This window comes from Eptesicus fuscus, chromosome 17, assembly GCF_027574615.1.
Source record: "Eptesicus fuscus isolate TK198812 chromosome 17, DD_ASM_mEF_20220401, whole genome shotgun sequence".
In the NCBI taxonomy this organism is placed as follows: Eukaryota; Metazoa; Chordata; class Mammalia; order Chiroptera; family Vespertilionidae; genus Eptesicus; species Eptesicus fuscus.
The window spans coordinates 49,036,315-49,050,724 of record NC_072489.1 but is presented as its reverse complement, the minus strand read 5'-3'; the positions used below and the strand labels follow the sequence as shown (position 1 = coordinate 49,050,724).

Sequence of the window (14,410 nt, the reverse complement as noted above, 5' to 3'; positions counted from 1 at the left end):
CTGTATATTGTGGAGGATATTGATGGACTGGAATACAAGTAATGTATGTTTAATAGCAACAAAACCACTTAAAAACTGGAGCACATCAGATGGTACAGTTGAAATAGAGTTTAGAGCTCACTGATTCTAACCCTGTAATATCACAAGTGGAAAAATTAGAAACACAGATGAGGACAGAGTAGGGACAGAGGTGGGGTTAACTCTTGAGTCTCCACTGTTCACACACACGGAAGGCAAATAAACAATAGGTATGAACATACACACTGTTTCACATACACACATTGGGAGCTGAGCAGGACCTGTCACAACAACAAAAAACGTAGTTTCACTCAATGACACTATTTGTGTACATGTAGTATAAATTAAAGAATTATATCAAACAAGTACTTATAATGTCTGTAAATATTAGCACAAATTTGCCTACTGGTTTGGAGGTGTTTATGCTAGAAAGTAAAGAAATTTGTCCAGGGAAATTTTGGAGTTTTTTTGTTTTGTTTTGTTTTTTAGGTGATCTCCAAGGAAACTTACAACACTTGCTTATGTTCCACAGAATGACAGGGCCTTCAACTATTGTCAGTTTTCTTATACCCATTGGTGCCTCTGTTCCTTTTTGTCTACATCCTTAAACATGCCTGCCCAGAGGGAAAGTTGGTTTTGGAGTTGGGCAGGGAAAGTATTGTAGAGAATGAATCCTGGCTTTCAGAGATGCTTGTTGGAAGTTACTTTTTGGGCTAGATACTAACATTTTCTCTTAAATCCTGATCTGGCATTCCTAATAAGGAACCTGGCACTAATGCAAGTGTTACAGTTAAAGTCTGTGTTATATTAGATGGCATAGTAAATTTTGTGTTTTGTGTATCTGGCAGGACAATTTATCACCTTGATTTTTTTTTTTAATGCCTCTTATAGGGAGAAAATTGAAGGAAATTAGTCACCCAGTTTCTTCATTTATTTTTGTTTATCTTGCTCTTCTGCCAGGAAGGCATTTTATTTCATTACCACGTGGTATTAGATAATGACTATAATGGCAATTATCTGTATAATTCAAAGCAAACCCCTCCCAAATTAAATGCATTTCTTTGTATCTTCCCAAAAGGCCTAAGTACAGTCTCTTATATAAAGACACTTAATAGATACTTTTAAAAAAAAATGAAGGCACAAATTAATGAATGAATAGCCCCCAAATATCTAGAAGCTGATTACAAAGTGTTTCTGTTTGTTTGTAATTTGCATTGTGCAAAACAACTGACTCCATTCTCTACTTCCCTTTTCTAACACAGTCCTGATCTAAGAGAAACAATCTCCTTTCTGTAGAGCTCTTTAGGCATGCCTGATTTGTATTCTCCAATTAAATTGTAGCCACAAATCTCCACATGAACTCTGGGTAGATCAAACAGTAGCTGAGACACTTTCTGCCAAGAAAACACAGGCTTAAGTTTCAAAATTCCAGTTCTTCTAGCTGTGACACCAAGTGATTATGCGACCTCAAACAAGTTTCTTGACATGCTCATGACTCAGTTTAGCCAGCTTTTAAGTGGTGGTGATGGTGGATACAATACCTGCTGTACCTACTTCACAGGGTTGTTGTGAAGTTCAAATGAAATAATAAATGTGAAAATGCTTTGAAATTTTCAAAAGCACTAGTAATATAAGGTATTATTATATGCCGATGTACTTAAAATCAAATATCTAGTTCAAGGGACTTTAAACAACCTGTTTTACTACTTATTGTTTCAGAAAGCAAACAGGTTTATCTCTCTCCCTGTGTGCTTACACACACACACACACACACACACACACACACACACACACACACACCCTGCTGCTCCCAATTTAGCTTCTCAGTTCTGAAGCTTTTCCCTGGTCTGAGAAATATGCATCTGCAGTTGAATATGAAAAACCAAGACTTTACAGACAGCCCTCCCCCCTTCCTTCTGCAAAATTTCCCCTTTTCAAGCTCTCAGATAGAAAAGTGAAGTCAATGAAGCACAACAGCCTTTTCATACTGCGTAGTGCCATGTATTTAATCAGTGGGGTTAGATGAGCCATTCATTTGAAACTTGGCCATGCTATGAACATTTCGATCCCCCTTTTATGCCAAGCCCATCTGGAAAGTACTTGGGGAACAGAGCAGGAAGGACTGACAGGGAACTCATGCTAATGAGTTCTCCATTCCCCAAGGAGACATAATCAGGGCAATACTCAAGGATTCCTCAACATATTTTATTATCACTATGTGACCTATATCGTTTATTTTCAAGGAATTACCTCAGCCAAATATCTGACAGGTCCTTATACAACTGTTTAAGTAATCAGGCCTGATAATTTCTGTAACATTAATGAACTATCAGCTCTAGGGTTCTCTCCCCCCACCTCTTTTTTTTTTTTAAGGTATTTATCCTTATTTAAATCTATTTGATGGAGCCTTTTAAAATCATCACAATAACTTCTAATAAACAAACAACTAGTAAATAAACAACTAATATAAATAAGATACTCCAAACGAGAGGCTCATTCATAGGTAGCATGTAAAAACTCATACAAAATCAATTTAAGTTATCAGTTTCTGTGTAGAGAAACTGCAAAGTGAATGCAAAGCATGCAATTGCTGTGTGATTCCTAAAATATGTCAGTTTACCTATGTATCTTTTTATCACATGATCACTGATCACATGCCTTAAGATTTCAACTAATCTTTAATATATATATTTGAATTATGTGATTGTTTTCATCCTTATGGCACTATTTCTAGAATGTGATCAGGAACTATCTGCAACAGAAATACTTGTAATTTGTATTGTCTAAAACAATAACTCCATTCTCTACCTTCCTTTTCTAACAGAGTCATGATTTAGGAATTTCCTAAAATGCTGATCCCGGGGTCTTATCCTTGAATTACATTCATTTAGGGCAGGCCCCTGGATTGAGGGCTTTTCTTAAAGCACCCTAAGTGATTCTCTTGCACAGCAAAATTTGGGCACAGGTATCCTATAGAAAGAATGCAATGTGTGCAGATTCTCAGAGACACGAAGCGTGAAATGTAGGTGGTTCCTTTTCATGATGTGAGAGGGATTCAGAGAAGAAGATTAACGTTGGCTCCACCAGGTCTCTGGGGTAAACCTGAGCAAGATGCACACCTCTCTGAGTCCTGTTATCCTCACCTGCAAAATAGTACCTGTTTGGCTGTGTTGTTGTGAGGATTAAATGGCATATGCAGAGCTTCTCCTCTAACGCCTGACACAGAATGGAATTAAGTATATGTTCATTCCCTCTCTCCTTGTTCAAAAATGAGTTTCCAGGTGCATTCTTCTTGGTTAGTGTCCTTAGTATGCTTGGTGGAGAAATTAGAACTCATAATTTAGTAATTGCTAATATTCTGAGTTCTGATAGAATGCCAGTACCGACTGCTTTATATGCATTGTTTTATTTAACCTACAATAATCCTTGAAGGTAGGTACTATTAATTTCATTTTAGAGACGAAGGAACTGAAGCTCAGAGAGGATAAGTAACTTGCCAGGATCTCAGAGCAAAGAATTAGTAGAGCGGGATGCAAGCCAGGCTTTCTGACTCCAGAGCCTAACTGTTCATTATGCCGTATAAGTGCTTAGATTCCAACATAGGAGCCAGTCCCTTGGAAGGAATAAGCAACTGCAAAAATGAAGTTTACAAACATGCCAGATATACAGACAAACCAATGCCATCATTTCCTTATTTTTGAAGCCTTTGTTAGTTGCCTAAAACAGAATGTGGCATATAGTAGGTGTTCAAAAATGTTTATTGAATGAATGGAAGGCGGAGCTTTCACCAGCATGCTTTTTAAGCAACTGATATATCTAAACCCAAGTTCTAAATTGTAAACAAATTGATCTGATTTTTCAGACCAGCTTATAATTTGACGTAATGCAAGTCACTCGATTTTAGAGCTACAGACCGTTGTATCATTTGCAACAAATAGTTCTTAAGCACTTGCTATAAATTATGAACTAGTTTGGCACTGGGAAGATTATTTAAAAAGAAACCTTACGACATAGCCTATGCTCTAACCATTTAGTTGGGCAATAAACACAAATGTATGAAGCAACTAGACTGCAAAATCACCATGTATGAGATAATAAATGTGAAACTCCTAGCAAATGGTAAATGTTCAATAAATATTGGCCTTATTATCAATAGTATTTTCTACTTCAATAACTAAGAAGACATAATTCTTACAGTTTTATTAACAATAAGAATAAATAATAATTGTTATAGTTACCACTTAATGAGTGATTATATGTTAAACATTGTGCTTGGCATTTTACCTATGTTATATTTAATAATCTTATCAATCCTGTTAAATCAGAATCATTGATACTATTTTTCAAATGAAGAAACTAAGGCTCAGAGAGGTTAAATAATTTGCCATGTATAAATAACAAGGCATGCATTTAGCGAGTATAACAGCACCAGTCTAAATAGGATATATAAAGAGTTTAAAAGGAATTGGGGAAGAGAGAGTCAGTTCCTGCTAGAGAAAACAGGGACAACATCTCTGAGTAGAAAGGGCAGAATTGTGATGGGGGAAAGATGGAGGAGAAAGGCCTTTGATGATGGAGGAGACAGGAACAAAATATGTATGTGTTTTCTGAGACAGGTCCCCCCTGCACTTTGCTCAGGGCCACGCTCATGGTGAATGCACACCCTAGGCCTCTTCACTGAGCAGAGCCTGGAAAGTATGAGGTGTGTTGGTAGAACAGCAAGTAAACCCTGTTTGCCTGAAATGAAGAGTTTGTGTAGGGCAAAGTTAGAATTTATGGAGTCTTCAAACCCATAACCCTGAAAAGCCTTCATTTTCTGATAGCCTGTTTATTTTATTTATTTATTATTTTTTATATTTTTATTTATTTCATAGAAGAAAAAAGAGGGAGCGAGAGAGAGAGATAGAAACATCAACAATGAAAGAGAATCATTGACTGGCTGCTCCCCCCCCGCCCCACCTCCACCCCACCCCCGGCTACACACACATACACACTGGGTATCCAGCTCGCAACCCTAGCATGTGCCCTGACCAGAAATCAAATCATGACCTCCTGGTTCATAAGTCGATGCTCAACCACTGAGCCATGCCAGCTGGGCTATTTTCTGATAGCCTTTTTAAGTAGCCCCATCTCCAGTTACTTTTTATTAATTCACTCACTTATTTTCATTCATTGAGGAAACAGTATGTATTGAACTGCGACTATGTGCCAGCCACTGTTCTGGGTGCTAGGGATAGGTCAGTGAATAAAACAGACAAAAATCCTTGCACCCATGAAGCTTTTATTGTACTGGGAAAACACAGATGTTAACATCAACAAATCAGTAAGTAAGGTTATTTCATATGCTAAGGGCTATGAAGGAAATAAAACAGACCATTGAAAACGACTAGGGTGGGGGTAGAGTGCTACTTTCCTTAGAAAGCCTCTTTGAGGAGGTGACATTTGAGCTGAGACCCGAATGATCCCAAGTTGTCAGCTGGAGAGAAAAGCTAATTCAAAGGTCATGAGACAGGGACAGGCTTGGTGGTTGAGCACTCTGAGCAAAGGACAGAGGGGCTGCAGATTTGGCCGGAGAGCTGGGCAGGGACTAGAGCAGACAGGTCTGGTAGGTCAAGGTGAGAGTTTGACTTTTGGGAGGTTTTAAGCAAAGGAAGGATAGGGTCTTGTTTACACTTTTGAAATTTCACTCTCACTTCTGTGTGAAGAATGGACTATAGAGAGATGTGATTAGAGACAGGGAGGCCAGTTAGGAAGCCATTAAAGTCATTCACACAAGAGGAAATGGGGCCCTGTTGTAGGAGTGGCTGTGAAGATGCGGAGAAGTAATTAGACTTAGGGTATATTTTGGAGGTAGAGCTGACATGACTTGCTGCTAGAGGCATGTAGGGGAATAAGAAAAAAGAAAGAAAGAGAGGAATCTGTTCGGAATGATCTGCAAGATGCTTTGGCCTGAGCATCTGAGTGGATGGGGACACAATTATCTAAGACAGAGAAGACTTGAGAAGAAATAGTATGACAGGTAAAAGTGAACCCTGATCTTTGGTTATGTTAAGCTTGAGATCACCCTCTTTTTCTCTTCAGAGTACTTATTCTGAAGAGTTGTGGGATCATGGGGGCCAGCGTTTCAGTAGGGGCCTGAGGTCAGTTGAAGACAAGGTCAGTTGAAGACAAGGTCAGTTGAAGACAATTAGAACAAGTCAGCCAAGAATGTTGAGATAGAGACCAGATAGCCATCTATGGCTGGGGGGGAACCCATACCAAGAGCTTGTGCATAGATAAAGAAAAATGTTTGTATGTCAACAGACTTAATCGTCTTAATTGTTCCAGGAAGATCACAGTGGAAAGTTACCGGGTTGTAAAATGAAAAGACCCTGCCCCCTAAAATGTATTTAACCTGTGCTCAAACCCTGCTTCGGGGCCTACAACCTCTGCTCTGTGTTCAGAGTATGTTGTGGGACCGGGCATGCCTGTACCAATAAACCCTTTGCTTTTTGCATGAGAGGCGTCTTTTGGTGCTTTGTGAGTGCGGCCAGCGTTCCGGGCGTTACATTTGGAGGTCCCACCGAGATTGCTGCAGCCGCCTTCAGGCTCCAACAGACGCTTCTTGGGGTGAGTAACGGCGCCTCTCGGATAGCGATCGCTTGTCCTTGTCTTCTGTTTGCTGTTTAGTTTGAGGGTTAAGGCTGGCAAATCTGTTTGGTCTGGTGGCTGTCGGGGAGGGGGCGTAAGTCTCCCCCGACTGCGACGACAGACGTGTCCTCGGGTCGCAGGCCACATCCCCGGGGGACGCCCTGGTGGAATCTGGGGAGGCCCAGGGACGCCTGGAATCCTCCCATCTGGGGAGGCCCAGGGGCGCCTGGAATCCTCCCATCTGGGGAGGCCCAGGGGCGCCTGGAATCCTCCCATCTGTTAGAATCTGACTCTGAAATTCTGTTGCCAGCCAGGTCAATTAGTGCTGTGAAACCTTTTGGATTTTTGTCTGAGCGTGTTGTGTTTGTCCTTGTCTTTTGTTCTCTGTTTTCTGTCATTGGTGTGTGTGTTCTTTGTCATGGGCCAGTCCACCTCCACTCCTCTGTCTCTGACCCTGGACCACTGGTCAGAAGTCAAGGGACGAGCTCAAAACCTATCCCTTATCGTCAAAAAGGGTAAATGGCAGACCTTGTGCTCGGCCGAGTGGCCCGCGTTCAATGTAGGCTGGCCCCCGCAGGGGTCTTTTTATCTGCCCCTCATCAGGGAAGTGAGAAACCTGGTTTTCCAGCCCGGTCCACACGGACATCAAGACCAGGAACCTTACATCTTAGTCTGGCAGGACCTGAGCGAGTCCCCACCGGCTTGGGTAAAACCCTTCTTGCCTCCCAGTTCTTTCCCCAGGACCCTGACGCCAGCTTCAGAGACCACGGTGCTTCCTGTGAAATCGTCTGCCCCCTCTTCTCCGCCTTCTGCTCCCTCGGTGCTCCCAGACTCACAGTCTGATCTCATCCTCTTAGATTTCCCACCACCCTATCCTCCGCCTCAGCCTCTGCCTCATCCCCTGCAGCCCCCAGTGGCCCCGCCATTACCACTGGTGTACCAACTGCCTCCACCGCAAGCGCCTCCGGCGCCTGCTCCGCCGGCCCCGCCTGCTTCTTCTCCTCCTCCTCTGTCTTCACCGATCCCCTCACCAGACTCTACCCTGACGGGCCCCTCATCGTTGGCAGACAGTGGACCAGCACAGCGAACCAGGAGCCGACGCACTCTGGATACCGAGGGACCTGTGGCAACCACTCTGCCGCTGCGCCCTTACGGGCCCACAGTGGATGATGGCAATGGGGGAGACATGCCGGCCCTCCAATACTGGCCATTCTCCTCTTCTGACTTATATAATTGGAAAAATAATAACCCTCCTTTTTCTGAAGACCCCACTAGGTTAACAGGTCTCGTGGAGTCCTTAATGTTCTCCCATCAACCCACATGGGATGATTGTCAACAGCTTCTTGGGACTCTTTTCACCACAGAGGAGAGAGACCGAATTTTATTAGAGGCTCGGAAGAATGTTCCAGGGCGGGACGGGCGCCCAACGCAGTTGCCGAACATCATTGATGACACCTTTCCCCTGACCCGACCGGATTGGGACCCCAACGTACCAGAAGGTAGGGAGCATCTGTCCTCCTATCGCCAGGCTCTTGTGGCAGGTCTCCGGGCGGCTTCCAGGCGGCCCACCAATTTGGCTAAGGTAAGGGAAGTTGTTCAGGGCCCCACTGAGTCACCGGCAGTCTTCTTAGAGAGACTGATGGAAGCTTATCGGAGGTATACACCCTTTGATCCGCAAGCTGAGGAACAGAAGGCCTCGGTGGTCATGGCCTTTATTGGCCAATCTGCTGCGGACATAAGGAAAAAGCTTCAGAGGCTTGATGGGCTCCAGGACTTAGATCTTAAGGACTTAGTCAAAGAAGCAGACAAAGTCTTCCACAAGAGAGAAACTGAGGAAGAAAGGGAAGAGCGCCTAGAGAAGGAGAGGGAGAGGAGAGAGGAGGCGAGGGACAAAAAGAGAGACAAGGCATTGACTAAAATCCTGGCCACGGTAGTCAGTAGTAGCAAGGAGAAAGACAGGAAGGAAGGTAATGTGGGGCCACGACAGCAGTCAAATCTAGATCCAGACCAATGTGCCTACTGCAAGGAGAAAGGACATTGGAAGAGAGACTGCCCCACGAGACCCAAGAAGGGCTCACAGGCTAAACGACCTGCCTTACTGGCCCTAGACGAAGACTAGGGGCGACGGGGCTCGGACCCCCTCCCCGAGCTCAGGGTAAAGTTTAACGTGGAGGGGACCCCCATTGACTTTGAAGTAGACACTGGAGCCGTTTACTCGGCATTGCAAGCGCCCTTGGGACCACTGTCAACTAAGCGGTCCTTAGTAAGAGGCGCCAACGGGAGCCGATACCGGGCTTGGACTACCAGGAGGACCATGGACCTGGGAAGGGGAAAGGTCCATCACTCCTTCCTTGTGATACCTGATTGCCCAGCCCCATTAATGGGGAGAGACCTGCTCACCAAACTGAAGGCCCGCATCACCTTCGACCCTGAGGGACCCAAAGTAGAGTTTCTGAGTCCCCTGGTAGAACGGGCGGTAGTCACAGCCCTAACTATGTCTGTAGAAGATGAGTATCGCCTGTACAACTCCCCGATAGAAAAGCAGGACATGACAACCTGGCTTGAGGAGTATCCAGATGCTTGGGCCGAGAAGGCTGGACTAGGGCTGGCGGAAAACCAACCCCCAGTGGTGGTCACCCTGAAGACCTCTGCAGCACCAATTCGAGTCAGACAGTACCCCATGAGTAGGGAGGCTCGGGAAGGAATCAGACCACATATTCAGAAGCTAATCCAAGAGGGGGTTTTGAGGCCCTGCCAGTCAGCCTGGAACACACCACTCCTCCCTGTCAAGAAGCCAGGAACGGGAGACTACCGACCAGTACAGGATCTGAGGGAGATTAATAGTAGGGTACAGGACATACATCCCACTGTACCTAACCCCTACAACCTTCTAAGCACCCTCCAACCTGACAGAACCTGGTATACTGTATTAGATTTGAAGGATGCTTTCTTCTGTCTACGGCTCTGTGAAAGCAGCCAACCATTGTTTGCCTTTGAATGGACTGATCCGGAGGCCGGGATAGCGGGGCAACTGACCTGGACAAGGCTACCCCAGGGCTTTAAGAATTCACCCACCATCTTTGATGAGGCCCTCCACCAGGATCTGGGTCCCTTCAGAACCCGACACCCGGAGGTAACTCTGCTCCAGTATGTAGACGACCTACTGTTGGCTGCGCCATCTCAGGAGGAATGTGAGTATGGGACCCGTTCCCTATTGCAAGAGCTTGCTCAGCTGGGGTACCGGGCATCAGCTAAGAAGGCCCAGATGTGTAGGCGGGAAGTAACTTTCCTAGGATATACTCTCCGGGAAGGAAAGCGGTGGTTGACGGAGGCCCGGAAAAAGACTGTTGTGCAGATTCCCGTACCTGCCTCCAGGAAACAACTCCGAGAGTTCCTGGGGACGGCCGGGTTCTGTAGACTATGGATCCCGGGGTTTGCGTCATTAGCCGCCCCACTTTATCCACTTCTAAAAGGGGATGCGGAATTTTCCTGGGGGCCAGAACAGCAGCAGGCCTTTGATGACATCAAGAGGGCCCTATTGTCAGCCCCAGCACTGGCACTCCCCGATGTTGAGAAACCCTTCACCCTCTACATAGAGGAGCGAGGAGGGACAGCCCGAGGAGTCCTAACCCAGACCCTAGGACCCTGGAGGAGGCCAGTGGCCTATCTGTCCAAACGCTTAGACTCAGTAGCAGGAGGATGGCCCCACTGTCTCAAGGCTATCGCTGCCGCTGCTCTGTTGGCTAAAGATGCCGATAAACTGACTTTGGGACAAAAATTGACCATCATAGCCCCGCACGCTCTGGAGAGCGTTATCAGGCAGCCCCCAGACCGGTGGCTCTCAAATGCACGCATCACCCATTATCAGAGCATTTTGTTGGATAAGGATCGAGTAACCTTTGGGCCACCGTCTACCTTAAACCCTGCTACCCTGCTCCCGGACGAAGCTGCGGATCCAGTCTTGCACTCCTGCCAGGACATCTTGGCAGAGGAAGCAGGAATTCGCCGTGACCTGAAGGACCTTCCATTACCCAACTCAGAAGTAACCTGGTTCACGGACGGTAGCAGCTTCCTGCGAGATGGTAAGAGACATGCGGGGGCGGCGGTGGTCAGCAGAACTAAGACCATATGGTCAGCAGGGCTGCCAGAAGGGACCTCAGCCCAGAAAGCGGAGCTAATCGCTCTCACAAGAGCCTTAGAATTGGCTAAAGGAAAAAAGGCTACCATCTATACAGACAGCCGCTATGCATTTGCCACTGCTCATGTACATGGGGCCATATACCAGCAAAGAGGACTACTAACCTCAGCCGGAAAGGACATTAAGCATAAGGCTGAAATCCTTAGGCTACTGGCGGCCGTTCTGCTGCCCACCGAATTGGCTATAGTCCATTGCCCCAGTCATCAGAAAGGATCAGACCTCGTAGCCGCAGGAAATCGGCGGGCGGATGAGGAAGCAAAGGCAGCAGCTCTTCGAGGGGCAGAAGTTCTAGCACTAGTAACTGAGACCCAAGAGGAGAGTCTGACACCCACAACTGTTAAAAGTAAGGAACAACAGGCGACTTCCTACTTACAGCATGTTCATCAGCTCACTCATCTAGGTGCCAGAAAAATGCAAGAACTGCTGAGGGAGCAACCCTTTTCCTTAACGGCTACAGAAAACAAGAGGTTGACGGAACAAGTAGCTAAGAATTGTCAAGCCTGCCAGGTTGTGAATGCACATCCATCCCAAACCTCAGAGGGAAAGAGACTAAGGGGGAATAGGCCTGGCCAATTCTGGGAAGTGGACTTTACTGAAATCAGGCCAGCCAAGTATGGGTTAAGATTTCTCTTAGTTTTCGTAGATACTTTCTCAGGATGGGTAGAGGCCTACCCCACCCGGAGGGAAACAGCCCAAGTGGTGGTAAAGAAGATTATGGAAGAACTTTTTCCTCGGTTTGGACTGCCCCAGGTAATTGGGTCAGACAATGGACCTGCTTTCGTGGCCCAGGTAAGTCAGGGAGTGGCCAGGGTGTTGGGGATTAATTGGAAATTACATTGTGCCTATCGTCCCCAAAGTTCAGGACAGGTAGAGAGAATGAATAGAACCATTAAAGAGACCTTAACTAAATTGACCTTGGAGACTGGCGTTCAGGATTGGACCTTGCTCCTGCCTTATGCCCTGTTCCGTGCTCGGAACACTCCCTCGCCCTCTATGTACAATCTCACCCCTTTTGAAATCTTATATGGAACCCCACCTCCGGTCTCGAAAGTATCACCCACCATAGGCAAAGACTCATTGCCCTATACTCCTTTACTTACCAGGTTAAAGGCTCTAGAGGGGATCCAGCAATTTGTCTGGAAACCGTTGGCCTCCGCTTATCAGCCGGGAGACCTTAAAGTACCCCACTCCTTCCACGTTGGAGACTCGGTGTTCGTGAGAAGGCACCAGACCCACAGCTTGGAGCCTCGGTGGAAAGGACCCTACATAGTGCTGTTGACCACCCCGACCGCGGTAAAAGTAGATGGCATCTCATCTTGGATCCATGCCTCTCATCTCAAGCCTGCACCGCTGCCGGGACCAGAATGGACGATGGAAAAGACGGACAATCCCTTTAAGCTTCGCATTCGCCGTGTGGGTAGGAACCAGCCTCCCTCCCCCAGTGGCAAGTAACCCTCATGCACCTATGCCCCTTGCTTGGGAGATTATCAATCCAACGGGGCAGGTAGTCTGGACAGCCACGGGGACCCACACCCCAGGTACCTGGTGGCCATCCCTCCACCCAGACGTCTGCCAGCTTGCAGTTGGAGTTGGAGCAGGCACCTGGGGCCCGCTAGAGAAAGGAGAAACTATGACAATGGGCCAGTACTGGCGGGACTATGACTCCCCGGGGTGTCGTACTGCCCGTGGACGATGTCTCCTTAGTAACACTGAATTTTATGTATGCCCCAAAGACGGGAGGGACTGGGGAAAAATAAGGACCTGTGGGGGGCCTGAGTCCCTTTACTGTGCTGCTTGGGGTTGCGAAACAACAGGGGCAGCCTGGTGGATACAAGGTTCCCCAAAGGACTGGATACAGGTACTGAAGAGCAGCACCGGGAGAGCTAGCGCTAACTGTAACCAAGGACCCTTTTGTGAGAATCAACACCAAATTGGGGGCTTATGTAACAGGCTGAACATTACCTTTACCGCCCAAGGTAGGCGGCCAACAAACCTGGCTGAGTGGTATAAGGGCAGGACTTGGGGCCTTAGATTCTATGTTACAGGCTACGATTTTGGATTGTGGCTTACAGTGAGACTTAGGCAGAAAGCTGTCCCCGTACCTGTGAGGCCGGATCTTGCCCTTCGCCCACCAGCCCCACCTCGGCCTACAGCCACTTTCCCTCAAGTCACAATGGCTGTGGGAGGTCCAAGGAACGGAACTCCTCCTCTCCCAGAATCCCAGGTTAATGGGCCCCCGAACTGGAACTCCCTTTTTAATCTGGTGACCGGTGCCTATGCAGCTCTTAATACCACCCAAAGCAACCTAACCCGGTCCTGCTGGCTCTGCCTCTCAGCTGCACCCCCTTACTATGAGGGGATTGCAGTGAATGGAACCTATAGTCTAGCCAATAGCTCCACCTGTGGTTGGGAAAGAAGTCATAAGTTAACTCTCCCCGAGGTTTCAGGTCGAGGGTTATGTATAGGGACCCCACCAGCAGGCAGGAAACAACTGTGTGCCAGGACCGAAATGGTCAATGAGACAAATGATTATCTCCGCCCAGACAATGGAACCTGGTGGGCTTGTAATACTGGACTGACCCCGTGTATCTCCCCCGCTGTGTTCCACAACTCTCACCACTACTGTGTCATGGTACGGCTCTTTCCCCGGGTGCTATACCATGATGCAAATACATTTGAAGAATTGATGGGTGGCCAGGTTACTCGCTTTAAAAGAGAGCCCATATCTCTCACTTTAGCAGTTCTCTTAGGGATAGGGACAGTTGCGGGTATAGGAACAGGAACCACTGCCCTTATCCAGGGATCTAACCATTTAAACCAACTCCAGGCTGCAATAGACCAGGACCTGAAAGAATTAGAATCTTCCATAACAGCTCTCAAAAACTCCCTCACGTCACTATCAGAGGTAGTATTACAGAATAGGCGCGGACTCGATCTCCTCTTCATGCAAGAAGGAGGGCTTTGCGCGGCCTTGAGGGAAGAGTGCTGTTTTTATGCAGATTATACAGGAGTTGTGGAAGAATCGATGGCTAAGCTAAGGCAGCGCCTAGCCGACAGACAGAGAGAGAGGGATTCAACAAAAGGTTGGTTTGAATCCTGGTTTACACAATCTCCCTGGTTAACCACCCTGTTGTCTGCTATTACAGGACCCTTGGTTGTACTATTGTTAATCCTGACCATAGGCCCATGCATCCTCAATAGGATTGTAGGATTACTACAACAAAAAATTGGAGATGTAAAATTAATGATAATCAGGCAGCAATACTCAGTCTTAAATGAATCTGAAGGTCTCTAGGATTAGAGACCGGCCACAGAAAAAGGGGGGAATGAAGAGTTGTGGGATCATGGGGGCCAGCGTTTCAGTAGGGGCCTGAGGTCAGTTGAAGACAAGGTCAGTTGAAGACAAGGTCAGTTGAAGACAATTAGAACAAGTCAGCCAAGAATGTTGAGATAGAGACCAGATAGCCATCTATGGCTGGGGGGGAACCCATACCAAGAGCTTGTGCATAGATAAAGAAAAATGTTTGTATGTCAACAGACTTAATCGTCTTAATTGTTCCAGGA

The 14,410-nt window shown here is 46.6% G+C and overlaps 1 protein-coding gene across 1 annotated transcript; it reads left to right on the top strand.

Annotated features, from left to right (window-relative positions):
• The first annotated feature begins 7,066 nt into the window (after positions 1-7,066).
• Positions 7,067-12,298, top strand: LOC103300614 (uncharacterized). Its single transcript, XM_054729374.1, is given in 2 exon segments — positions 7,067-7,584; positions 7,720-12,298. Coding segments are annotated over 2 exon segments (5,097 nt in total).
• Positions 12,299-14,410: the final 2,112 nt, after the last annotated feature.